Raw genomic sequence first — 27,400 nt, 5'->3', positions numbered from 1 at the left:
CCCTCTCCTTGAATAACAAGGAGTCACATGTCAATGCTTGATTGAAAGTAAACAAGGAAATCTTCCACTTGAATCAGACATTTTTCTAACTGCATTAGGACTGCATTCATTATATTTCATTATAGACATGGTCAGCTAGAGACCACCAGCTGAGTAGTGATTCCTGTTATACTTCCCTGAAAATCTACTCCAAGTCCTCCTCCTGGGCTGCAGTCATAGCTGGTGCACTGTAATGTAAGTTCTCCAGACGAGTCCACGTGGTCATGAAAACAAGCGGCACACAGACGCTCACCCTCTAATGATGACATTTATGTTACTCGGAGGCGAAAGTATAAACGAGGCTTTAACCTATACTTAACTCCTGAGTGGACCATTGTGTTTTCCTGTCACATTCATATTCGTTTATTCATTTGGGTCAACAGATTTAAGAAATGATTAATCTGTGAGTTAATGATTAATCCTGATCTCAATATTATGATTTCGACATAACCAAGCTATAGTTTGAAGACATTAAAATGGGACCTCTTACACTACTTTCAAACTCCATATTTCTTTCTTGGATTTTGTTGGAGATTTCAACATAGAAATTATTATATATTATTATAATATAAAGAATATATATTATTCTTTATAGTTTTTTAAAGGTGAACTTTATGTTAACATTAATTGATGTATTATATTTATTACTATATTTCATTTCCTGGAATCTACTACAGTAGCTTTGCATGACTAGTATTTTAAAATCATCCTCCTTTCTCTATTACTGAGCTGTGACACAGTTCTTAAGTTCTGAAACAAGCTTTTCAGCCCCTCCCCCTTTACCCCACATTTCTTCTGATTGGCTACCCCTCATAAATATGACCAGATTAGGCATATCCACTCTCTTTAACGTCATACAGAAGCAAGAGAAGGAAAAAAAATGGCTGAAAATAAGTGTTTAGAGCCTTTCGTAGCTGCAAAGACACTCTGCTGGAAGAATTTGAGAACCAAGACGTTTGACTGGATGTTCATTATAATAATTACACTGGTGAAAGCATGAGGCATGATGGTAAGTAAATATAATAAATGTTTATGGATTGTGGTATCAGAGTAACATGCATGGAAATGATCAGTCATCAGGTACTGGGAGAAGTTTCAGTTTAAATTCAACCCTAATTACTTTATTGCTCACATTGAGTCATTTTATTGTCTGAATTCCCCTGATGTTACAGATGGAGTTTCATTATAGTACCTGTCTGTCTGCCTCGTCCAAGTGCTCCTTGCTAGAGGTGGAGCTGTTGTCCTCGTCATCTGAGCTGTGGATCTCCTCCTCCTCAGAGTGGACGTCCTGGATGAGGCAGCCGCTGTTCGCCCAAACACAGACAGACAGAGATTAATTTAGCCTTTCTTAACAGGGAATGTTTAAATCTGTGAAAGGGAAGCAGGGCAGGGCTACAGAGTGGTGTGTGAGTTCAGAAAAACCCTCCTTGGATAAATAAAGATTAAGGAAGCCTTGTGCAATAAGGGGGCCTAGACAAATTTAACACACATATTTACTCATAGAAGTATGTGAGTCAAGACCGACACTTCTTCAGAGGTTTGGTATAACGGAAAATATTGATGAATACAATTAGACAATATTTTGGGTAGTCATGCAGACAGCGGTTAGGTAGGAATTGAAAATGAGGGGACACCAAAAAATGTGTCCACAAAAAAAAGAATAAAACAACCAACTACTAGGTCTGGAGGTCTGCTCCAGGTCAAAGACCTTCACAGACACACTAATACACCACAATAAATCCCACTGCACTTTGATCATTTTAATACTGTTAATTTATTTTATTTACAGATCAGTTAATATAAGAAAACAACTGCATAATTTTTCCATATTTGCATATTAACAGATTATGGTATAAAATGCATCAGTAGTTTTAACAATCATCGGTGCCACTTGTTCGCTATGTTGGTTGTTTGGATGCACAAATATTCAGCATCATAAAGAAAGGCCCAGTGTATCCTCTGATAAGGGGGTAATAAAGGAAGCGCTGAAGCTCCTTTCCTTATATCCAGTAAAAGAGCTGGTTGAGTTCTTCCTTTAGAGAACTCAACAGCTCTTGGAAAACTGCACAAATCTGCCTCCATGTGTTGTAAGATGTGGCTGCACTGGCGCATAAGATTTGGTGACAAGGATAACAGAGCTAATGAAATATTGTCTCATTACAACAAGTGTGATATTACTGTGTGGGAGAAGTAAATAAGACAGCCACACACATGGGCAATGGACCAAACCACTGGGAGCTATGTGAGTGACTAGTTGTTTTTTTAAAATTGATTATTTACCAAAAATATGCATTACTGGTAATTGGGGGGGGGGGGGGGTTTCCAGTTGACTTTCTTAGACTTTAAATGTAATTCAAATGAAAAAAAGAGGTGGAGCAGGTGGTGGGAGACACATGGTCATAAAGTAAGGAGTTTTACGCCCCTTACTAGGAATTTTTTTATGCAAATCCAATCTTGCACAGGCAAACGCTCGTCTGCAAGCAACAGAGAAACAAAGCTGACAGCCAACTGTTGCACAATCCCAAAATCAGACTAGTTCATAGTCGATACAGCATAGTATTGTGATATTTTATCGATACATGGACACCAAATCTGAATATTTTATTAAAAAATGAAAATACTCTGGGAATACTATGAACATAGAGCCAATCTCCTGCACCACCATCCTGAGAAAACCCTGAGCCACAAAAACATACATAACTGGAAATACTTTTTGAGAAAGCCACCTCCTAAATCAGAGCAAACATAAATTGGACAGCAACCTCCTTGCATCTACAAAAAAAAAAGATGGCTACCTGGTGATTGTAGTGAATTTTTTTACACTCTGCAACTGATTGCAACCTGTAGTGATTAAATGGTTGCCCAGAGCTTTGAGCGTGTTGCACACTCACAATTGCACAGGTCACCTGATTAGAGGGAACCCTTCTGCAAACAGTTGCAAAATGACTTCAAACGACTACAATCAACCTATTGAACAAGAAGGTTACTGAGTATAAATGTAATAGTTAAATGTGAATTTCTGGCTATGTACACAGCAAGAAATATGTGATTTTCAATGGTTTATCACAATTAATTGCTGTATTATCAGAAAAAGATTGCATGTAATTACCAACTTGACCATATTAAATTGCAGACTGACTCCTTCATATAGCAGGTTTTATTGACAGTATTGGTATGATTGACAAACTCACAGAATCTTTATCTTATTGGATAAAACAGATAGTGAACAAGTTTGAGGACATAACTTTCAGTTAGAAAAAGGTGATAAATCACAAGATACATTATTGGAATACTCCACTCTGCAAAATGTTGAAAATTGAAATAATATTATTATGAGTAAGGTACTTTGATAATATTGTATCGTGGAGAATCTGGTGATTCCCTGAGCAGTCCTCTGATAAAAAGAACTGAGTAATACTTGTTCCATGATTTCAACTACAAAACCTTGAGAGTTTACTTTATCTTAAGACTCCCTTTTAGTCATTTTGGCCAAAACTAGAGCTGATTAATTGCCCGGACCTATCTCTATAACACCCAGCTGTACATAATGTGCATTTGAAAAGTGATTATACTTTTGAGACCTGTCTTTCTCTTCATTGCACTTTTATCAGCCCTACGGCCATCAATGAAACAACATGCTGGCTCGGGTCTTCCCACAAACAGCGCTGTGTGCCAGGCACAAGCAGCAACATGTGTTTGTGCTGCTAATGTTTTGATCTGGCTCTCGCAGTCTCTTCTATAGAATTAACCTGTCTGAGACTTCAGAACAGAAGGATTTAAAGCGTCCTGATTTTGTCTCATCCTCTGTGTCCTGCTGTCAGTTCCTATCCTAATCTTTGTGCAGAGTCTTGTGGACGTTGGGGTGTGGGGTATGAAAATAAATGGGTATCTCCCTTCACTCCCACCACGAATAGCCCACTCTGCCCACTTCCTTGCTTTTCCTACGTGTCTCTGTTACCTAAATTTCAATTCCCACTGACTCTACCTCCTTCTTTGTCTGCTTTTCTCTCCCTTATGCTTTCTCTGTAGTCGAGCGCTCCAGAATACTGGGTCAGGCACAGAGCGCCACTTGTTTACAGCCCGGGGCTACTTACATAAACTTAACAGGCTCGGATGCCTGGGAAACACTACAGATTCACTCGCTCCCTCTTTTTTCCTCTCTGACACACAAACACCCGGCAGACTGCTCTGCATACCAGACAGAATTAAGACGCAGAGCACATCTTAATTGTTTAGAAGACCACTTTCACAACAGTTTACCTCAGTGTTAGCTAAGGTGTCCTGACATGATCACCTGTATGAACAGAGGAAACAGGCACAAGGCCTGGATAAAGGGCTTAGATAAAAGGCTCATTGCCTCTGTTGGAGACTCTAATTACTTTGTCCTGTGGTGTCCCACAGGGCTCAATTCTGGGACCCCTGTTTTATGTTTTTTTTATATATGTCTAGCTAGATTGTTGAGCATTTTACCAATTAGCACAATTTATTCACAGATGACAATCAGCTCATCCTGATTTTTCCTTTAAAAACACATGAAGTTTATAAGTTATCAAGGCTAATGACACCCTAAAAGCAATCACATTTTAGAAAATGTGGTCCCAATGACATGATATATGCTGAGGACCCTGTCCTACAGTCGTCATTTTAATGGTTGTGATCTAGAGGTTACAGGGCTCGCAAAATTTCAAAATCCCTGGTAGCCCTTCGGGCAGGGACTCTTCAGTTTTTGGTAGCCCAAAATAAATGTAAGTAGCCCGAATAAAAAAGAGAGCAATTTTTTGATTGATGTTTTAACCAACAACACACCCGGCAGAACATTATGTTATTTACACGGGTGCACATAAGTGGTCCGCATGTGTGCATTCGCTGTCAAAATAAAAGACGCGCACCAGATAAGAAGTTGCAACGCGCGTTTGCGTCCATATAAAAAGCACTGTTTTTGTCCGCTAGAGCGGGATTTTCACGGCACATTCCGCACCACATCTCTGTGCGTTCATCATTTGTTTGAAGCCAGCTCACCTCCTGCAACCACTTTTCCGAGAACACGCGCTTCTTTTGTGGTTCGGACTCCTTCTGACATTTCTTTGTGGTGGAGGAACACCAAAGTAATTGCTTAACGGAGCTTCTTCAACATCTTTAAGAGTTCTAAACAAATGTCTGTCCTCCTCCAGAAAATCTTATGTACGCAAACACGCGTTGCAACTTCTTATCTTGCGGACCACTTATGTGCACCCCTGGTTATATAGCTCGTCATATTGCAGCCACAGAAATTCTTTTGTCCATGAAACCATAAAGCTGCACTTTCTTTTTGCCTTATAGTCTGATTTGTCATAACTTTTCCGTTTTGTGGTGAGCTTTTCTTTGGCTGTCACTTCTTCACCCTGACCTGTCTTATTTGGCTCAGCAGAACTAAAATATATATGCTGCTGGTTTTACACACGCACTCACATAACGCTCAGCGATTCTCTGCGCGATCAACCTCTCACATGTTTAAGCTTGCTGCGGGAGATTTCACTTGTCATGTTTGCATAGTAAGCTAACGATTGATAAGAAGGATGTCAGAGGAATTGGTGCGCAAATTATCGTCACTCACCAATCAGTACCGTCGCTCTCAGTTCACGCGATTGCAAAGTGAAAGCAAAAAACAAGCGGAAATTCAAACGCGATTTCAATATGTCACATATTGACAGTGGCTCACCGATGCCAATGACATAATTACCCAACTACATTTCCACTGGATGGAATTACGGAGAAGGAGGACTACTTCCAAATTATTTAAGTTCACCTCAGATCAACAGCCAGACAATGGAAACCTGGACACCAATCCCACAAACAAAGGCTTTCCCAAAGCCTTAACCTCAACACTACTGAAAATGTTTTGCATATCCTTAAAAGCCAGGTTTGCGCCAGGAAACCAACCATCTTAAACAAACTCTACCAAATTTAACAAGATGAGTGGCGAAATATCCAACCAGAATTATGCCAAAAGCTGATTAGAGAAAATCGAAATTAAATTCAAACTTTTGCACCTAATTCTTGTTTTTTAAATTCATTGAAGATGCTTACTGTACTAACATTCCACTGTGGAAAAAGAATAGTTCAAATAAATAACTAAAAGCCCAAATTACCATGACATTTACACCAATGCTGAGTGCATGTAAAGTTTTGTCCAGAACTGCCAACTTGCTCGAGGGCATTTTGTCATAATTTAGTCCCTAGCTGTTAATCTTCCCACAATAAATCATGTCCCATATTTGTCTACCTTTTTCATTTTTTATACTTCTTATTACATAAATACTTCTCTTTAAAACATCTCTTATGTGGCTCTTTTTGCAAACTCTGCTTTTCCACGAGTGTGAAATTATTTAGCATGTACTCAGCATGAGAACAAACTCAGCCAAGCAAAGGAGAAAAATGGAGTGATGAGGTTAAGAAGAGGCTAAACATGGTGCGAGGGCGGGCAGGCAGAGGAGGAGAAAGGAGGCTGGTGGTTGCTAGAGGTTTATTTTCCCTGTTCTAGAGAGCTGTGTGGCGTTTCTGCGATTCTCAGACATTTCCTGCCCTGGCCACTGAAAATAACCCACAGGAAAACAGCCTGACCTGCTGCACATCAATGCTCTATTCAAATTCAATGTCTGACTGCCTCAAAGGCTGACTTTCACATGCTCTTGAACACAAATCGCTCGTTTCACCTGTCCAACCTGTTGCACACTGGCGGTTCATGCAATGAAGCCGTGGCTCACCTGGTATTACAGGACAGTAATAAAAGCTCGGCCTACATCAATTTGCAGGTCTTTTTTCCCCACATGGACAAAGAAAAGCATGCCACTGTTCCTGGTATAAAGATGCCCTTCTTATCTCACACTATAAAACATCTTTTCTCTGCAGTATCACTTCAGAAAGATGATGAAAGAGAGGAAAAAAGAGCTAATAGAAAAAAAGAGGATTAAAAAATTATTTTAATCAATAGAGATAAATACTTAGAACTTTCTGCTTTTCTATTGAATATGATTGTGAACCTAATATTTCACAGTTAAACAAAAACTAATAAGAATTTTAGTCTGAGACCACCTACTTCTGCATGTGATGAGCTGCATGGCGCTAACACGTTGACGCGTTAACGCACGGGGCGATCCACGTTAACTCGCTAATGGAGATTTGCCGCGTTAATGCGGTTATGGCGTTAATGTCATTTTAACGAGATTAACACTGACAGCACTGATATTTTCCAATTAAATATTGATATCCCATCAATAATGTACATTTGATCTTATATAACCGTGTAACCATTTCTTGTACGGTTTTTGTACAATTACAACGAATTCATTTTCCAAACATGATAAGACTTGATAAAGTTTTTATAAAGCTGTAAATAGATTTATACATTTTTTAGGTTCATGACCTAAAACACGTGGGCATGTCCTTGGGGAGGTCCTGAAAGTTGTTAACGCTTGAGCTAGTCTGAATCAAACTTTTCACAAGCATCATCACACACACAGCGATTATTAGCATCTCTACGGTTTTAAAAAAAGATTATATTAAATCCCAATTCTTATGATTTTCCTCTATGTTATGTTAATTTCACTATCCTAGTACGAATGAGATGTTATGTTCTCTGGTTGCATTTATTTCACATGTCATGTATGTAACTTCACCAAAATCTGTATCCACAACATGATTTTTGTACAAGTCACCGCTAAATACAGGATGAAGAATTAGGAGTAAAGAAATGTCACAGACATAAAGCATAACAGAGCTGCTGCATTTTATGGAAAATTCTGTTTTATTTAAAATGTTTTGTGGGTGTTGTTAATCATTCCTGTATTGAGTAAAAATACAAATAGATAATTTTTAAAAATATAAACAAAATACTGTGATGGCAGCAGTCTGAGTTTAAATGTGTCAAAGTGCTGCCGTCAGCCTGCAGGTAAATTTAAATTGAAAGCAAAGATATGAATCCAGGAGTACACAGTTTGTATTACAATTGGAGACCTTACATTACTGACCAAAGAAATCAATACATGTACTGATTTCACTGGTTAATAATTAACTTAACCCTAACCCTATATCATTCTGTTGTTAATCATTTATAAACAACCACGTTTTGTCATCTGAATATATACAGCAATCTGAATATATACAGCAAAGATATTAGGAATAACAAGATAAATTAGTAGCTTTTCTTCCTTAACCAGCCCTCCTGAGGGCTAGAAGAGCTAAACTGCTGAGGATGAACCTACTTTAATCCTTCTAAAATAAATCCCCCAAATGACCAGAATCAGAAATAAACGGTCATGAGGCTCACTTGTTAGAGTGTGTACTGAGTGGGTTTGATCCCTAAACTCCAGTGAACCAGGAAAATCTGATCTTGAGATTTAAAATATCTTTTTAAAGAGCATGCAGACTGAGATTGGCAGCAGTGATTGGCTATCAACGAAATCAGTATACAAGAGATAAAGAGTTAAACAGAAAAACAACTGTGTCACCACCCCGACTCCTTCTCCCTCCACCTTTCTGACTCTCTCTTAAACTGCTTCTATCAACTCAAATAGCTGAGAAAAAATTGATTAACAAAGCAGCGTACCTCTCATACTCATGTTCCTGACATCTGTGGTATGGATCCTGCACCTCGTAGATGTCTGCATCAGCTGCATCTGGGTCATGAGGCCAGCCCAGCCTGGCACTGTGAAACGGCAGATTCATGTATTCCGGGATTTCCTCATAGAGCGGGACGTTCTCATACTCCGCCAAGCCTTCTATGCCTTCTCCGCAGATATCAGCCTCCCCTACGCAGCTACTGGGCCTCTCCAGGCTCCTCTTCCCCCGGTTTGACTCGACGCTGGTGCAGTCCAGGGACTGCCCTCCCTTGGCAAGCAGCTTTGGCAGCATCTTCACTGACAGCCGGAGTTCCAGCAGCTTCCGGAAAGAGAGGCTCCTCTTTGGAGAGTTGGCCCGGGTTGCCAGGTCAGCTGCAGAGAAAGACTGCGCCCTCTGCTTGCCCCCCAGCACCGGGGCTCGACTCTTAGGCGGCACGCTGCTCCTGGTGGGGATCTGTCGGCTGAAGAAGGTCACGTAGGGTCGCGAGAAGCGCCAGCTTGTTTTCTCCTGAGGAGGAGCGGGCAGCTCCCTCATTGGGGTGTTAGCATGTGGAGGTGCAGGAGGGCAGATGGAGGGTGGAGGAGGTGCGGGCAGGCTGTGTCTCTGCGGTTTTCTTGGCGGTGCCCTCGGCGACTGTTCCTCCTCAGCGGAGAAGGCTTTCCTGTCATTCGCCAGAGGAGGGTGACAGCTGAGTTTGATCTGTTTAGGGAGGCTATGACTGATGGGGTACCGCTCAAAGTCGCCGTACCCATCCTCCTCATCTTCCTCGGCCCGGCGCGCCTCACCCTCTTTACTGTGGCTGACAGAGTCGGGCTGTGAGAGCAGGTCTAAGGAGTGGGAGTTGTTTTTGTTAAGATTGGGGTTTATGCGAAATGACCTGTGGAGATGAGGTGACAGAGAGGTTTGCCGAGGAGGCGGGACAGGCGCGTCAGCCTCATCGTCTCCTAAACCTGAGTCTTTTGGGGATGAACTGTCATCACACGCATCCGGTTTGAGCTCCTCGCTCTCTGTACTGAGAGACAGAGCAGCTAGTTTCCCCTCAGCTTCCTTCATCTCAGTCCTTTGTTTCTGCTCCTCCACAAACTGCTCCTGAGCACCACCCTCCAGACCATCCTGCCTCACCAAGGCCGGCTTTTTAAGTTTACGAGGCTGAGGAACTGGGAGAGGCTTGCTAGGAGCAGCGGGGACCTGCAGATCAGGGTGTGACCGGGTAGGAGACACTCTGCTGACAGTGTTGCTGCTTTCAGAGTACTCTGTAGGCAATTCAAGAGGAGAGATGCTTGAGAAGACAATGATACCACCTATGACATCACAGGCTGACTTCAAGTGTGTGTTTTGGGCCTCCGTCGATACTTTAGAGACATCGAGCTCAGCAGCATGGCTTTCCTGATTTTTTAAAGTTACTTCCTGCTCCTTAGTCCTCTGTACCTCCTTGCTTACCAGTCCCCTATCAAGGTGTTTCTGTCTCTGAGGTTTACCCCTGGGCTTTTTGCTAATCTGCACACTTTCACCCTTATCTTCCTCTTGATTTTCTCCACCCTTTCGTGGCTTTGACCCCACGAACCCCTCTTTGGAAACGCCATTCTCTAACAGCTCTTTGTGTGAATGTCCCCCAGCCTCAGATGTGCTCCCATTTTCCAGGGGCTGACACTGTGCACAGTCCCGGAGCCCACAGGAGCAGGTGGGAATGATGTAATCCGATTCACGTCTGCTAGCCTCAGATAATATCCCGTTTTTGGAGTTGAGAAGATTGAGGCCATCATCAAAAGCCTCCTGCTGTTCCTGAGATGGGATAAGCAGTTCAGCAGGCTTGGGTGGCGGCGGGGGTGAAACCGGGGGAGAAGAGGCAACAGAGTATTTGGGGATGCATGGTTTGGGGGCAACAGCCGGTTTTGCCCTCTTCAGAGTGGAAGGGGAGGGCTGGGAGACCGCCAAAGGCTGACAAATGAGTCCCGGTTTGGGAGCGACGGGCGGGGGTGAAGGTTTGGTAGTGACGGGGAGTTTAGGTTTGGGAGCTAATGGAGGCTTCTTTACACCTGTGTGTTAGAAAGAGAGGGAGTGTCAGACACAAAAGCCATGCCTCCTCTAATGTAAGCACAGGCAAGCTCAGGTCACAAGGTCACTGACAGGGCGAAGATAGGAAATTAGTAATTTTCAACTATTTTGCACCATCTTCCCCGTTATAACAAAGTATTTACTCATGAGTGTGAACTGACGTATCTAATGTTTGAAGGTGGCAGCAAATCTAGATTATTTGATTCAAACATGCTTAATTTCTGACATATTTGGTATGGCTGGACCAGATTTCTTTTCATAGTTTGCATTTTCTGATAATTCTGAAATCTTTTATTTATTTCTCTATCAGTTCAGTTTATATTTCTGTTTGAAAATGTTCAGTGTTGTTGTTTAATGTTGTATCAGTTCACTATAATAACCTTGGCGTTTACTGTATTATCTCTTCTTGGTCCAATTTGTCCTTAAATAAGTCACAGTTTATTCTTATTTGTCGATAGACCTGTGTACTCAAGAGCATTTCCTACTCTTCTTCATGACAGTTTGTTTTCCTGAAAAAAATCCTTTCTTAGCATTCCTAATCCTATTAGGAAATAATCTGATTAAATAAAGGTTAAAATAGAAAAAAAAGTATATTCGTTAATTTAAAAAAAAAAAAACCCTCTGGTTTAGGATTGTAGGCTATATTTTCCACTCTATTGGTTCAAACTGTTGGCTGGCCGACACCACGAGAAGTCGAGTCATCGAGCGGATGTTTCGGAAAAGGCCAACGATCGAAAACCGCTCTCCGGTTGCAGCTGAAAGCCTGACTCCAACCAAATTCCCTTCAAAAACATCGCAAAACATTAATTCACTGTGACTGCAACCAGTAATAACTACTAATAAATAGTGATTGAATTTTTTTCTGATCACCGAGAACCACCCTTCAATTCGGCGCACACTTCATGTTAGTAAGCGTACACTTTGCGAAGTGCTTCACCCAAACTTAAGAAAAACCCCACGATGGATGGCGGTGTTGGTAAGAAGAGTGTGGATACACAACTTTTAATTTTATTGTTTCTTTCTGTTTTATCTATGAGCCGAATCTGTCAGCGTATGCAACAACAGCATGTAAAGTCATAAACTACACTCTGGAAGACACACAACCATATTTATTAAAGAAGCAACTTTAAATTCGCATGTTTTAAAACGCAATCTGGTGTTATGTTTAGTTCTATAAGGCAACGCCGGGCATATTTATTAAAACGTTTAAAAAGTATAACCCCCAAATAAAATGAAAAGACTTTCATCCAGAGACATGTTTGCTGCTTTTCGTGAAATGTTTGGGCTGCAGCTTGATATTAAGTCCGACATGTTTCAGGAACAGCAGGACAGATGTTTTGAGACAAAGGATTTAACCCCCTCCAGCTGCAACAGAGGTTTAGATAACAAAAAGAAACTGCTGTTTTTCACTGAGTTTTTACAAAGCACTCAAACTGAGGTCGGAACAGTTCAGTTTTATGTCTTTTTGGAAGCTGTTATTAAGAAAAACTGTAATTAACTCTGGCTGGATAAAAATAGAGTGGTGCTACCGACAGCTACAGCGTGGAAATTGACCATTTCTTTCTGAAAAAGTATCACGAATAAAACTAAAAGACATTACATGTACTTTTATTGCCACAAAATACGCTTGCAAAGCAGATTTTTTTCAACTCCCCCACGACACAAACCTGTGCTCATGACTCCCGACTTGCTCCTCTCTCCATGAGTAAATTTACTTTCAATGGAATTGCGAGGAAATCTGCGTTTTTTCCTCCTTCGACATTATTGTCAGCGTGAAATCCGCTCCGTGGGTGAAACATGCAGATACATCTCTGTGGTTCCTTATCTCGCCAGCGGATGCGCGGATAAAGTCTTAACGCCTGCTACTTTTCCCATTTTTCCAAGTTTTCAGCCACGGTGCTTTTCCTCCAACTGTGTAAATCTAAAATTGGACATAGCAAACAACAGATTTCCGGTCCTAGTTTACAAAATACATTACATTTCAAAGAAGACGTATAGAAAATTAAATTGTGAAGTAAAGCGTGTATGTTAGCACATTGTCTTCAAACATACGAGTACATTGAAATATATCGCAATTACAGTTGTTTTACTTAAAATATTAGCACTCTACAGTGTTAAAAACATGAAGCCTTTTATTTTGAAGATAACTTCCGTTTTTTTGCGCGCTAATTTTCGAAAACGTCACTCTCCTGTGCCCCCCTTGCATTAACGGATGGGAAACCACACTACCGCTCGTGACCACCTGAGGCTCTCTAAAGCGTATCGAGCCGAACGTTCGTTTTCGGCGTTTGGAAGACACAGAGGCATTATGGAAGTTGTAGGCGAGCTTTAGCAACCGGCTAACAACTAACTTCTCAGCCGCTGCTCCTACCCTGATTACTGTTGCCTACAACTTCAGAATGCTAAACGGGCTGCGTGTTGATGGCGGAGAGCAATGACTGAGGAGTTTGATGAAGATGTGGTGTTTGAGGTACGTATTACCACCCCTGTTTGTTAGCAAAACTTGCAACCGATGCTTTGTCATACCGCTCGAGTTCTGTACTAAATATAGGAGCTACGAGCCCAGTTCATTAGCTAGCCGAGCTAGCTATCAGTCCTGCCGTTTGCCCCGTTGCCATGCACTGCCAATCCTGAGCATTTCCACATATTTGGCTGGCTGCTTAACCGTGTTCCTGCCAAGGAGCTTTGGTGGTCATGAGAAGGGGCTGAGCCGGGCTAGTTGTGCGCATTGTTTGTTGGTGTTTCATCACTACTAAGAGGTGGGGTGGGGATGACCACGTCCAATGCGTCGGTTCTGAAAAATGACACACACACCTCTGCATCCAGGATGATGACAACATGAGCTGCGACTTCGTGTGACCATGCATGTGAGTGGCAGTTAATATTTGTTTAACCGTCTGCCCAGGCTGGTGCTATATGCGTTTTTATGTTGGCTTATCAGAGCTGCAGCTGGGGAGGAGAACTGGGTCAGACATCGTTTGGGCAAATTTTAGCAGGGGGATATTTTTCTGCTTTCTGCATGGCTGATTTTCTTCTGAGCTTTCTTAAAGCAGGCAGCAATACCTCTGTTTATACCTCTCTGACAGGAAAGGATTATAACATGACACCTTGTGCTTAGACTTGAGGAGAGAAGAACTAGGTGCCTGCTGACATCTGTGTGAGTGTGAGATGATTTCCAGATTCACATCCTCCCAGAGTAGAGAAGAAGGTGCATGGGAGAGAGGGTGGAGACTCAGCTGAGGGAAAGTCTCTGCCTTTCCCTCGTCTTTTTATTCACGGCAAGACAAACTGGGACAAAAATCGGGATGAGTGTCAGCTCACCCTGAATCCAGTTGATTAATCTAATCATCACATTTCCTCTCCTTCTCCCGGTCTTCATCCGTCCGGCTCTGTTTTATGCAATTTCCCCCCTCCTCCTTAACCGGTCTCTTTCTTTCTCTCTTTGCAGAATTCTCCTCTTTTCCAGTATCTGCAGGATCTAGGGCACACAGACTTTGAGGCATGTCCGACAGCATCACAGGAGGAGGAATATGGCGAGCAAGAGGGAGACCTCACCTCTCCCGGTGGAGACCCACAGAAAACCTCAGTGAGTTCCCCATATCCTCTCCCAGAAACAACACACTACCAACCACTTGATCTAAATCAAACCTCTAACACATTGCTCCCAAGTGACACACAAACCAGACAGAGACATGATCTTAAAATACAATAAAAGGCTTTGTAGATAGAACTTGTTATTAAAAAAACACTATCCATGAGTGACAAAGAACATAAAAGCAGTTATTCGTTCTTCAAAAAGGGTGGGAAAAAAACCACAGGGATCTTTGACGCAATGTGTTTGTTAGCTGAAGAACATAATTAGTTTGTTTAAAATGTATAAAAACAGTTTTGCGTCATTCCTCTGTGGAAAAAATGTTACAAAGTCAGACTAAAATCCAATGTTAAGTTAGTTTTAAAATAGGATATTTGAGTTTAGGAATAATTCTTAATTTCTTTTTTGTTGATTATTTACCTGGTTGATTGGTCTATAAAATGTCTGAAAATGAAATAAATGCACAAATTAACAGTAGTCTGTGCTTTTGTAATCTCACTTCTGGCCATTTGTTAAACAAAAATGTGTTACACGGTTGAGTGAATGGAACACAGATTCATCTTAAAATAAATTTATAAACAAGAGACTGCTTGACATCCAGCTCCGACCTTACAGTCAGTTAATCTTTATTGCATAATCATCATCCATAGAAGGAAAATACATTACATAAAACACAAGAAATTACATATATATTAAATATGTTGCATAAATTAGTAACAAAAATAATATTTCTTGTTTTATTTTTGGATCATTTCATTTATTCATTGGTCTATAAAGTGTCTGAAAATAGTGAAAAAAGTTAAGATCTTTAAGGTATTAAAAGTCTAAAGTCCAAAAAAGGTTAATTTTTCTATTAGATATAAACTTTTCAGACGGTGGAACCTGTCCTTTTATTTGCCTGTAATTACTGAAAAAATAGCAATAGCAATAAGATTTAACAATATCCTTATTAACATTAATAACAATGGAGCCGAAAAAGAAATACTGAGAAAAATCTGTTTGCCCCTTCAGAACATGTTACGAGCCAAACACTGCAGCGTGCTTTACGTGGATCAGTTTCTGACACCAGCTCTCTGTTAGAGCTCAGATAGGCTGCACATTAAGTTTTAGGTCATATAAAACATCTTCTTCATTGTCAAACAAGCCCTCATCAGGTTAGGTTGTTGCTCTAACCATGTTTTCTGCAGCCCTGAGCGGGCAGCATGTGTGCACGTTTGTGCAGTCAGGCAGAAAGTAATTGATCTGGATATTGACTCCTCGCACATATTGACACGCAGTCGTCCACAGACAGCGGTTGCGTGAGTTGTGTTTATATGTTTCACTTTGGGCAGACATTGAGAGCAGTGCTTTCTGCACACTGATTCAGGTATATTTTTCTCTCCCTGCTGCTGCTCTGATTCTCAGAAGAGAACGCCTGAATACGATTACCGACATGCTGCTTTCTGCCTGACGTAATTCCTGCCTCTGTGAGCGTCCGTTTACAGCCTGCGTGTGTGTGCTGATGATCACATGTGTGCTACATGCTTTTTTTCCCCTGCAATTAAAAGATTTAAACTCCTGAATTTTTAATGGTACTTTCATCATGCTAACCGTAAACATCTGCGGTTTGAAGCGGCCTGTGATTCAGTCTGAGGATGGGAAGCTCAGGACAACATGACTCGGCCTCCCCTCTTCCTGAAATGGGAAATGGTGTTCAGGAACTTTCCGTATGTGTCATGCTTCCTCCCTGCTGTGCACTGTTGTTCTAAGGAGTCACGGAGGATGAGGGACTCAGATCAGGCAGGAAAGCTTTTTGGTTGTTCCACCGTGATCCGTTTCCTGGAGTCCAGATAAAGCTGGAGCTGAAGCAAAAACGATTCGACCACATAGACAGATCTCATTACAGTAAAATCCTGACCCTAACACGGGGTAAATGCACAGCGTGTTTAAAGATTCTGAAAAATAAGCTGTTTGTTTATTCTGTTTTTGAGGTGGCATTATTCCCGAAGTTACACTACTGATGAATGAATAATGCTTCCCTCTCAGCTACTTCTTTACTGTGCTTCCTTACTTTAATTATAGGTCCAAATACAACCCCAGTTCTAAAAAAGTTGGGTGCTGTAAAATCTCATAAAGCCTTTTTTTATTCACAGTAGAACATAGATAGCACATCTAATATTTAAACCTTGAAAATTGACCATTTTAGGAAAAATAAAGTAATTTAAAATTTTGATGACAGCGACATGTGTCAAAATGTTGAGATGGGGGCAACAAAAGGTTAGAAAAGGAAGTTGTACTAAAAAGAAACAGGTTGAGGAACGTTTTGCAAATAATTCAGTTCATTGGTAACAGGTCAGTGACATGGCTGGGAATGAGAAAGAGCATCTGAGTAAGGCAGATTTTCTTATTAAAGAAGTTCACCAAGTTCCAGTCTGTTTCATGGAAGGCCTTTCATATTTCAGCAAGACAATGCTGAGCCACATACTGCAGCTGTTAAAACACTATGGCGTCATAGTAGAAGCGTCACAGTGCTGAACTAGTCTGCCTGTAATCCAGATCTTCTGGAGCATCGTGAAGGGAAAAATACCCAGAAGAAGACCCAGGACTCTTTAGCAGCTAGAATCATCTATCAGGCAAGAACAGGACAACTTTCCTCTCCCAAAAGTCCAGCAGCTGCTCTCTTTAGTTCCCAGATGTTTACAGACTGTTTTTAAAAGAAGAGGGAATGCTGCACAGTGGTAAACACAGCTCTGTCCCAACTTCTTAAAAACATTTTCTCAGTTTAAATGGTTGATCTATTTCTGTGTTTCCAGAGTTGTTATAATTTTGCATTTTCAAATGAGCTTTTCTTTCAGTTTCATTTTGAGGCTTGCTTTGAGTTTACCTTCAGTTAGATTGGTCATTTCAGCTTTGTTCTTATATTGTTGGAAATCTTTCGTTTTGGTTTTGCTTTTACTATATTCAGAATTTGTTTTGTGTTTTTAATCGCTGTTATATGGAGGTTGCTTGTCTGGAGAATATTTAAGAAGTTGCAAACGCAGCACGTTTGGAGGCAGCTGACTCACAGCCACGGAGACAGTCAACAGTGCATTTATGCTTCTGTGTTAAATCTGCACCACAGGTACATCGTAGCTGAAAACCCTGCACTGTAACCTGAGAACTACATGTTGCTGTTAATGCAGAAGCCACAGGTATTTCAGGTGTTCATTATACTTTCCACACCAGAGTGAACAGAGTTGTGGTCCACACTGGCAGCACACATGGTGATGGGTTAGACTCACTCTCTGATCAGTAATCAATACGACCGCAGCCTTTAGACTAATAACACTTTGGATTTTTTTCTTTTCATCCCCAGAGAAAAAGGGTCAGAGTGGCCTGGCTGCTCATGTCGGATCAATAACCCCCTGCTTCTGCTGTAAACTGGAGCACATGCAGACTTCAGATAATGTTATCACGCTAATCTCCAGGCTGGCCTTCATTTTTTTTGTAACATTAGCAGAACAAGAACCAAAGCCTCCAGGCCGAAAACATCTTTCAAAATGAGTCCTGTTTTTTTTAACAAAGCATTTCACTGATACCACTAAGCAACACTAAGCAGATTAGTGAAAAGAAAATCCCATTCATGACTAGTACACGGGTTGGATTTGTTTTTTTTTGTTTTTTTAGCCGCACATGAAAAAATACGTTACAACATACCAAAAAGCCAGAGGCTCGCCGTCTCAGTTAATCGTATATTTTACTGTGCTAGGAATCCAGGCTCCTAGGAAGCGAGAAATAAAACAGAAGTGTGTCTGCATTGTGTCGAATGAAGGGCGTACAAACTTTTCATATTTCTGGAATCAAAGGAGCCCGTCCTTTTCCTCTGTCCGGCCTGCATTTTGAAGGGATAAAAGGTAGTCTTGTTTAGGCAGAAAGTGTAAACGCTAAACTAGAAATTCATCAAAGTGAAGCGGTTGTGTGGCTTTCGTGCCCTGGTGCTGATATAAAAGACTCGTGGGTGTTTCACAAACACACATTGCACTTATTGTGGTTGCCTGAAAGGCTTTGTCTCCTGGGATACTCCTTTTTTTTCCTTTTTTTTTTTTTTTTTTTGGGAAGTGTGTTTGCACACTCGTTCTGGGACTCGAAGCAAACCAAAACAGTCTGAAGACATGTGGGTGCAGAGCAGTGATCCAGCAGGTCAATGGTTTCCAGTGCATCTGAGTCACTGAACTGAATGACACACTTAAATTTGAAATTTTTGAAGGGAAGTATTTGGATCGGAGAGTAGAGAATGGTTGTTTATCGTGTATTGATGTTTTTCTTGTGTTTTTTTAAATTAATATAGCCTTTTTTCATTATGATAGCTGTGTACTTTGTTGTCCTGATTGAGGTTTTCTACCAGTTGTTTGTTCTTTTGTTTGCTTTGTGTTAAAAATGTAATAAATGTGTTGGTAAATAAAAAGTCATAGAGGTGATTCATAGTGGGATATTTCACTTTTATTCTTTTGTTTACTATTGGCGGGATAAAATATTGCATGAAGCTGGAATGGAATCCTGACCTAAATGATCCAAACCTTTCCCTTGTGTGTAATCTGCAGGGCTTGTGGAGACTGGCTGAGGCCTTATGGAGATGGAGCCCATTTCACCAGGCGGCAGCATCTCGCAAGCTGGACCAGAAGCTGGTAGGTGCAGGAAGACTGGCACTGAAACCAGCGCCTAAGTTCGTGTTTTTTTTTTTGTTTTGTTTTGTTTTGTTTTGTTTGTTTGTTTTTTGTTTTTTTGTTTTTTAAATAAACTTTTTTTTTGCCCTCTTCAGGACTGCATGTTTGGCCAGTACTCGGTCAGGTGCATTCTGGACCAGGACGTGCTGCTGCAGGAGGACGTGGAGCTGATCGAGCTCTTAGACCCGAGTCTGCTCACCCTCGGCTCCTCACCCTCTGGCTCGCCTCGCAGAGCGAACACCTTACCTAGACCGAGCCTCATCGCCAAGCCCTCCCTATGGTACGCCACTTTGAAACAGACAGTCGAGAACTCCCTTTCACAAATATTGAATGACTGTTTTTTGCATCCAAGGTATTGGATATCTTCTACAAAACTAAATGTCAAATTTTTTGACCAAAATTCTTATCATATGAAACTTAGCTATTCTGTAGGCTTTCATTGGCACAGAAGCGCCACCTTCAATCATAGGAAAACTGGCTTAAATGGCAGGTGGCCTTTAAGGGGAGTGTTGTTTCAAGTGGTCAATGAAGTGAGGGGCCGCACTAAAGTTTGACAGAAAATAAATAAGGATTATTGTCTTTATAAAGCTGGTTGCATTTAAAGTCTCTATTATTAAGTTTTACAGGTGAATAGTCTTAGTTTGTCAATGAAGCTCTTACAGTTCAAAATTCTTTTGGCTAAAATTGATGTTTCATAAAGCTTTTAAGTGAAAAGGTCTCTATGAGGTCAAGAATGAACCTCTGTGTTCATTATTTTTAATGATTCATGAAAATTCAGCATCTTAGTGGGAGGTTTACATCAAAGAGCTTCAAAAACAGGAATTTAACAATGTTTGATGAATGCTGATGCTGGAGAAAATCCAGTGCAGATATAAATTGCATCACACACAGGATGATGTGGTGCATGATCGTTATAGCTTTAATTAATGTGACTCCAGAACCACAGAAGACATTACACAGCCGTTTACTCCCACGTACTCCCGAACTCTAATAATCTAACACTGCCCTTTTATCCGGGCTCAGTACATATAAATGTTGACAGGCTCATAATTCCTCCCTGTGCTCGTCTCTCAGGGACATGGCCGGGCTGGTCGGCCTGGCCTCAGTGCTGCTGGGGCTCTGCTCCGTGTCTGGGGGCCTGTGGTCGCTGGCTGCAGCTCCGTGGGGCTTGGCCCTGCTGGGCTGGGTGGGACTGAGGATGGTCACGTTGTGGAGACAGGGCCGTATGCAGAGAGCCGTCCACAATAGGGCCACCCAGCTCCAGACTCTGGTTCACAACGGCAAGACCCTGACGGGGCTGTCCCGAAAAGCCCTGCGTCTGGTGCAGGAGACTGAAGTCATCTCCAGAGGTTTCACCCTGTAAGTGTGCTTGTTTTACATCCACCCACACATCAACCGATCAGTGTAGTTAAGGCGGGCATTTACAGAATGTTGTCCCATATTTGACTGTTTATGCTAAACTAATTCTGTGTCCTAACCATTAGTTATCCTCTGTGTTTATCTTGGTTAATCGTTGATTTTTAGCCTACTGTGGTCTCTGTCTGTCTGTAGGCATGATGCACTGTATGTCACAGTCAATAAACAAGGGGAAAACAATCAGCATCACAATATAAAACAAAATGCCTTCTGGCAAAAATTCATAGTTCACTGTGCCTGGTGGTTATTTAGCTGCTAGAAGCTAATAATCATAGATATAAGCACTCTTTTAATATAAAAGGGCATCTTTGCGTATATATATCTATGGCTGATTTGACAAATGTGCTCACATGCTACATGCAAATATTGTAACGTTACTCACAGCTTTTCGAACAGTCTACATTTTACTGTAAAACAAGTTGTAAACTATCAGCGCCTGACATTTGGTTGACTTATCAGTGATGCTTCCTGCTGATAGCACACTTTTTCAGGTCTTTTATTCTGAACGGCTCGGTTTTTCTGCTTGGAAGTTGAAAGAACAGTGTGGAGCTCCTGGTAGTGCATCCCATCACACACAGTCATTTCAGATGATTACAAGGGCACACATATATGCACAATCTTGATTGTTTTCCTCTGATGTCTCTGTGTACTCCTCTGTGTCCACATTTTACTGGAGTCAGTGATGATGAGCGTTTTCTTTTTTTAACCCCTAAGTGACCAAGTGGAGTCATTTTTGAACCCATCCATATAAGTGATATGTTTATCAAATTATTTTTTCCCTGAAGTTGTCCGTCGGCTTCTAGAACTTTGTTTAAAATATGTAAAATATTCTAATTTTCATCTTCTAATCACTATATTGTAGTGTTTTGCAATAAACCAGGACTAACAGACCTGCAGAGGTCCTCTTTCGCCTCCACCTTTTTTACACAAAAGCTGCTGGAGGATGGATTTGGTTACCTTTGGACAGCTATTTACATGCTGCTAGCTTGGATTAATACTCAAGTATTGATTCATTTAAGAAAAGATGATGTGTTGAGTTACGTAGCTGTTCTTGTCACACCTGCTTGTTTCTGACACTAAAGCGTTTCTAACCCGTCTCAGTGTCTTTGTCTCGTCTTCTGTGATGTGTTGTTCAGTGTTGTGTGTTGCCCCCCTGCCTCTTTGGGACGTCTCCACAGTTGTATCACATTTCACTTGTCAAGTTTGCTCGACAGGGTGAGTGCGGCCAGCTCCTTTAGCAGGGCGGGGCCGGGGGCGGGGCTACGTGGCCAGCAGCTCATCGGACTGAGAAAGGCCTTGTACCGGGCGCTGCGTTCGGCCTTCAGGGCATCGCGCAGGGCCACCTGTCACATGCTCAAGGCATATCCTTTACCTGAGATAACTGGGAGTGGATGCTGTTGTCAGTGAATTCTTTATTTTCATGATTTTTAAGCTTTTAGGAGCTTGAATTTAGACAGTTTCTTCTCTTCAGTATTTGAATGTCCTTTACTGCACTCATAATTGAATTTATCGTTGTCATCAAAGCGTGGTCACATATCTGAGGGAAATGTGATTGACTTTGAAGGTTGAGGCTTTGATGGTGTGGGTGGAAATCCCAAAGCTTCCTTTGATGACAGTCAAGGCTACCTCTTTAAACTATTCGAAAAGATCCACGCAGATCTATATAAAAGGAGAAATTTATAAACTTCTATGTATTTATGCAAAAGAAACTTTCCACACTTCTATCACTTGTCCTTAACGCCCATCAACGTTCCCTCTGAACTCTGAGATCGATAATGTGACCAACTACGTGTCTGCGGTGCCTCTGAAGGAGCTGGGGCTTGGCCTGGGTATCGAACACCTGGGAGACGAGCAGGCCCAGGAGCTTACGGACGACTACAGCCTGCCTGCCTTGAAGGTAAAGCCCCAAGGGTCAAAGGCAGTTAATCAAATTCTCATTGCGTTTACAATTTTGGCTTCCACTCATTATTAAAACACAAAAATCAGGAAAAGCACAGTTTTTGGTTTTTTTTTCCCCTAAAGACGTCTGTTTCTTTTTCTAAAATTCAAAAAATCTTTGATTTTTGATAACATCTCTGCTCCCCCTGTTAAATAATCCTGATTTCAGTTAACCAAAACAGTCGTTATTATGAATTTTGCCATATACTTTCTGTTTCCTGTTTATTTTCAGACACATTTTCGGACACTTTTAGCCAAATCGCTTATTTTCTTCAACCTTTTAGAGCTCGATAAATAACTAGGATACAAGAAAGTCTATTCATGCTCGGACCTCACTTTGGCTTCTGATTTTCAAAAGCCTGAAGCAGTGCTGAAGAAAGACAGGAAGTGTGTTGGTTATATCGAAGCAAGAACGCCTGAAAGAAGCTATTTATCTCAGGTTTATTGGCTTGTCTTAATGCAGATGCTGTTCCAGCTGTGGGTCGGTCAAAGCTCCGAATGTTTCCGTCGGCTGGCCCTTCTCCTCTCTCCGAGCCGAGTAGAGGAGTCTGAGGAAATCAGACCCACAGAAGACGCCTCCTCTCCTCTTCCTCCTCCTCCTCCGCTCTACCGGTCCATCTCCGCCGTGACCGAGCCCCTCCATCACGCTCTGGCGAGCTGTCTCGGCGAAGTGCAGCGCAGCTTTGACTTTCACAGACACTTTGAGACCCAGCCGAGGACCACAGGCTGCGACAGGACAGGGCGAGCCAGAGAGAAATGCCGAGAGCTCAACACCCTCCACACCTCCATCCGAAGCCTGCAGCTGCACCTGAAAGCGCTGCTCAGCGAGTGAGAAAACCTTGAATAATCTCGTTCTAAATAAAAGGAGACCGTGTACCATTCAGAGATAGCAGGTCACCATAGCAACAAAGCAGAACATATAGAAGAAAATTGTGTATAAAGAACCTCTTTCTTTGTCATCATCAGGATGATCATCCTGGAGGACGACCTGGAGAAGCTGATGGTGTCCAAGGAGCTGACGGAGTTGACGCTCGAGGGCTACCAGGACCTGAGCGACCGGCTCCACCAGCTGCAGCCACACATGCAGGCTAGCACTGGCTGCTGGGAGGACACCATCAGTCAGGTGGAGCGCATGCTGAGACGAGCCAACGCCTGTACAGGTGAGGCGGGTCAAACGCATAATGTCAGGTTCGACCTGTGAAGGCATCGCAGTGACTTCCACGTTATCAGCTCAGTGGTTTCACGTAACTTCAGGCCTATTTTTATCCCTCCTTCCTTTACCATGACTCAAGACTGTTGCCGGTCATGAAGGAAGTTGCTTAAACACATTGTAGGACAAGAAATAGACCAATCATAGCACAGCTGTCTGCACAGTGACCAAACTGTTGCTTTCCCACAATAATGTTAGTCTGAAATCTTTCTGTGTAGCCAGCGCTGAGGGTCTGGAGCAGTGCAGTCCTCCTCCACCTGAGGTTCCCGATCCTCCTCCATCCTACCCGCTGATCCTGGACAGAGACCCCGTGCCGGAGGAGCTGGTAAGATCAGCTGTCGACTGTTTAACATTAAATCTGAAGCTATTTTTAGCACGATTGTTGAGTATTTTTTGTCAGGACAGGAAACCATGTGTATAACTCGTGCCCCTTCCCCTGATGAGTTATTGCCCTGTTGTCAGCCTCTCCCACTCTTTTATTCGACCAGGAGTGGGAGGCCTACGTGTCTGACTCGGACTCTGATGGCGAAGGCAGAGGGTCATGGTCTGACATGTTGTCACCGGAGGAGCGGGAGCGGCAGCGGCGGGAGAGGGAGGAGTCCCGTCGCGTCCTGTCTGAGCTGAAAGCTGTCCTGGGCTTCCGTGCGTCAGAGGGGGAGAGGATGAAGAGGAAGCAGCTGCTCTTCAGCGACCAAGGTCTGCACTGGACGTTCGAAAAACGCGTCTACTGATCCTCAGGATGACAGTTCATAAAATCTGCGTGTACATTTTTAAATGCATGCAGGCAAAACGAATAATTATTACTCAAATTTTGAGCTAATGTTCCTTATTAATGTTATGTTATAGTTAGCAGCAGAGCCTAATAAATAATTATTACTCCTACAAGTTTCCCCACCAGCAGATGTGACTGAAATCATCCATGTCTTTCTTTCTTTCTCGCAGCCGCCGTGGGGCTTTCGGTTCACACAGAGGGTTCAGACCCTTCCACACAGCCGTCAGACGATCTGACATCTGTGGGCAAAGGAGAACCTGCCATCGACAGAGGAAACAACCTATCAGAGCGCTCTGCAGGAAATGAAGAGAAGGAGCAGGAAGGAAGACACGATGGGGTGAGGCCTAACCCCTCCACCGACCCCGTGACAGAGTTCAGCTGCGGTGTGGAGCAATCAGAGATGGGAGGAACGTCTGTCTGCAGCAGAGGAGGAGGAGGTGCGTCAGAGCTGCACCAGTATGATGGCGTCCTGGAGGAGGGGGAGGGGCAGAACGGCCTGGACTGCTTCCTGAAGCCTAAAGTCTGCGCCGTCTCTGTGATGGACAGACTGACGGAGATCCACGGCTCTGAGGCGCTCAGCTTCAGCTCCGCCCTCGCAGCTCAGGTGGCTGCTCGCTCACACTCCCTCATCAGCATGGAGGAGCAGACGTTCGGAGATGATGATGACAAGGAGGAGAAAGAGGGGGACGACGAAGAGGGCAGAGACAGACAAAACCCAGAGAAGGACTAGAGATGAAACCGCTTTAACCGAGCACTAAGCAGAGACAGTGTTTATGTCTGTGTTACATCAGAGAAAATCCAGCCCACGACACTCTCTGTCACCCATCCGTCCACATTACTGTACATTACCCACAATTCTTACTGCTCTGTTTGCTGTTAAAACTCAGGTACCAGAACCACTATAACAACATGAGGACCTTACAGTGTTGAGGTCAGCAGACCCCGGTGTCATCCACACTCTGAAACGTGATCACAGTCGCTCTGTAGATGTGGAAGAAACTTCTGATTGTATGAGAAGAAAAACGGTTTTAGTTGCACATTTTTTAACTTTAAATCAGAGCTGCACTGTGTGTTCAGGCAGAAACCCCCCCACAGTCATCTGATTTTATTCATTTATAATAATAACACGAAAAATGTTATAAAATTGGATAAAATTTGAAAAAATTGATTCATAATATAAAGAATAACAAGCGACCTGCAGGCTGAAAGGCTGCAGATGGCTTCCTTTAGTTCTCTTCCTCCTTTCCTGTCTCCTCTCACCTGTTCTCATCCAATAAAGGTTTAGAACTCCTTAAAAATTGCAAAGTTTGGACCCAAATACAGGACGCTAGAGACAGATAAGTATCTAAAAGTACTGGGAGGCATAACAGCAGCTGAACACAGTTAAGAGGCGAGAATAGTCAGGGAATCGGGTAAAGGACACAAAGCTAACCTTCAGTAAAGCAGGAAGTAACCCAAAACGAACCAAGCTGCATTAAACAATGCTGGCATTAAACATGAAGACAGAGGGGCAAGCTGCCAACAAAGCTCAATATAACCAGGCTTTCTCTGCTTTAGGTGGCTTAAAATTAACATTTGTTTTACAGCTCTGCGTGAGGCTGTTTATTTCGACAGCTGCACACGAGAGCTCCAAAACGCTGCAGACATTTAAATATTAAAAGGTGACTCAGTGTGTTCAGGTCTGACGCTCTCTGACGAAGGAATCACTTTGGTTCAAACTAAAAGTAATTTACTTTTTATATTCTCAATTCAGTGGGTTTCCAACGGAAGATTGTTCTCGCCATTGGAAAAAAATAAATACATCTCGCCATGAGACGACTTATAAATGTAAACATCTGAGATGATAATCTTTTTTTGTCCTGTGGCGTTAAAAAAAAAAGCTTTCACAGATTTTAAACAAAACTCTGAACCTATGCCTGGTCCAGCATAGGTTGCCATGGTGATTCAGCCTGGTGAAAAGAGGCTTTAAGCCTGCTCTGTAGTACACCATTCTGAGCCTGAGACACAAAGAGAAAGACAAAACTGAGAGAGGAGCAGATGAGGAAATGCCAGGGGAACTGTACTCACAGGAAGTAATCTCAAACCAGGAATTCAACACTAACACCAACTTAAATAAAACAATAAAAAAAAAGTGTACTGCAGGTTCTACATGCTTAGCCAGTTTCTAAATATGAATCCAAACGTTTTTAATACACATCAGGAAATCTGAGCCTTAATGTTTCAGGGAGTAAAATACACAGTGAAATCTGTCCAGGAGCGATTTTCTGTCTGAACACACACACACACACACACACCGAGGAGCTGAAGGTCAAATCAGCTGATTTCTTACGGATCCGTGTGAGAGGCAGCTCTGCGGGAAAAGGAAGTGAAGCTATTTTTACAATCAGCGCTTTTATTTTTGTCCTCGTGGGGGCTTCTGTGCCCCTGATGGGACTCTGAGGAGGTGACATGTAGCTGAACGTGCGTCCACAATCCTGTTTCCAGTGACGTTTTCTGAACTGCTCACAGTTCGATCCCCTTTCTCTGCGTCAGTGTTTACAGGGCCACGCTCAGCAGAAGGGTCGGGCTCAAACGTGTGAGTTTAATGATCTGCTGTGAGTTTACGTTCACCTCTACGGGTACGGTATTAAAAGAAACAAAGGTGTATTTCTCTCATTTGTCTGACAGCCCTGATGCTGGCCCCGCCTCCAACCCAACCAGCCCTCTCTCCTGTCACCGTGTCTGCCTTGTCCTCCTGACCCCCCTCCTACATTTTTCAGTGTGAAATAAAAAACCATCCTGGAAGTTTGTCCTCACGCCCGTGTGTCACAGCGGGGTTAAAGAACAGGTTGGGTCGGTTATTTGATCTGTTTCGTGTGGGATTTTGTTCTTGCCTGACTTACAACAGCTGCAGCTGCTGCTGCGCCTTTTTTGGGTCCCTCTTGGCTTTGGAGGCAAACACTTAGATCTGCAGTGGGCAGAGGTAGCTGCTAAAGTTACTTTTAGTTAACTAAACTAAAACTAAACCCTAACTCTTTCCTCTGTGAATGCCAAATAGAGCTGACACTTGTTTTGGTCATATTTCAAGCCTGGCTATGCATTAAGAAGTCAATGAGGGG

General features: G+C 42.5%; 2 protein-coding genes across 5 annotated transcripts in view; one reads left to right on the top strand and one right to left on the bottom strand.

Annotated features, from left to right (window-relative positions):
• Nucleotides 1-12,624, bottom strand: part of LOC120735900 (FYVE, RhoGEF and PH domain-containing protein 6-like) — a 28,258-nt gene extending 15,634 nt beyond the window's left edge. Inside the window, exons 1-3 of the mRNA XM_040035672.1 lie at nt 12,360-12,624; nt 8,624-10,673; nt 1,232-1,343 (exon numbers count right to left, since the gene is read on the bottom strand). Of these exons, the coding sequence (XP_039891606.1) occupies nt 1,232-1,343; nt 8,624-10,673; nt 12,360-12,369 (2,172 nt within the window). The 5' untranslated portion in view covers nt 12,370-12,624. The remainder of the gene's footprint in view (nt 1-1,231; nt 1,344-8,623; nt 10,674-12,359) is intronic.
• Nucleotides 12,625-12,907: 283 nt separating this feature from the next.
• On the top strand, nt 12,908-27,142 carry vezt (vezatin, adherens junctions transmembrane protein). 4 transcript variants are annotated; one of them, XM_040035662.1, is made up of 12 exons: nt 12,908-13,162; nt 14,141-14,278; nt 18,844-18,927; nt 19,062-19,246; nt 20,041-20,325; nt 21,597-21,743; nt 22,132-22,279; nt 22,784-23,148; nt 23,287-23,480; nt 23,749-23,855; nt 24,019-24,226; nt 24,473-27,142. In XM_040035662.1, the coding sequence occupies exons 1-12, from the start codon at nt 13,127-13,129 to the stop codon at nt 25,030-25,032; spliced, it is 2,457 nt and encodes an 818-aa protein (XP_039891596.1). In that variant the 5' UTR covers nt 12,908-13,126; the 3' UTR covers nt 25,033-27,142. The 4 variants fall into 4 exon arrangements, with proteins under 4 accessions (XP_039891596.1, XP_039891595.1, XP_039891597.1 ...); XM_040035661.1 differs by having other exon boundaries at nt 21,585-21,743; XM_040035663.1 differs by lacking the exon at nt 12,908-13,162 and adding an exon at nt 13,170-13,559 and having other exon boundaries at nt 21,585-21,743.
• The last annotated feature ends 258 nt before the right edge of the window (nt 27,143-27,400 follow it).

Source organism: Simochromis diagramma, unplaced genomic scaffold (genome assembly GCF_900408965.1).
Source record: "Simochromis diagramma unplaced genomic scaffold, fSimDia1.1 OVJJ01000816.1, whole genome shotgun sequence".
Taxonomy (NCBI): Eukaryota; Metazoa; Chordata; class Actinopteri; order Cichliformes; family Cichlidae; genus Simochromis; species Simochromis diagramma.
Note: the sequence above shows the minus strand (reverse complement) of the source record. Positions and strands in the feature narration are given on the sequence as shown.

Bases quoted from the DNA above. Each gene is read 5' to 3' on its own strand.
- vezt (XM_040035661.1), top strand. From the start codon at position 13,127: ATGACTGAGGAGTTTGATGAAGATGTGGTGTTTGAG. The intron at 19,247-20,040 runs GTACGCCACTTT...CTCGTCTCTCAG, and splicing joins ATCGCCAAGCCCTCCCTATG to GGACATGGCCGGGCTGGTCG. The intron at 22,280-22,783 runs GTAAAGCCCCAA...GTCTTAATGCAG, and splicing joins ACAGCCTGCCTGCCTTGAAG to ATGCTGTTCCAGCTGTGGGT.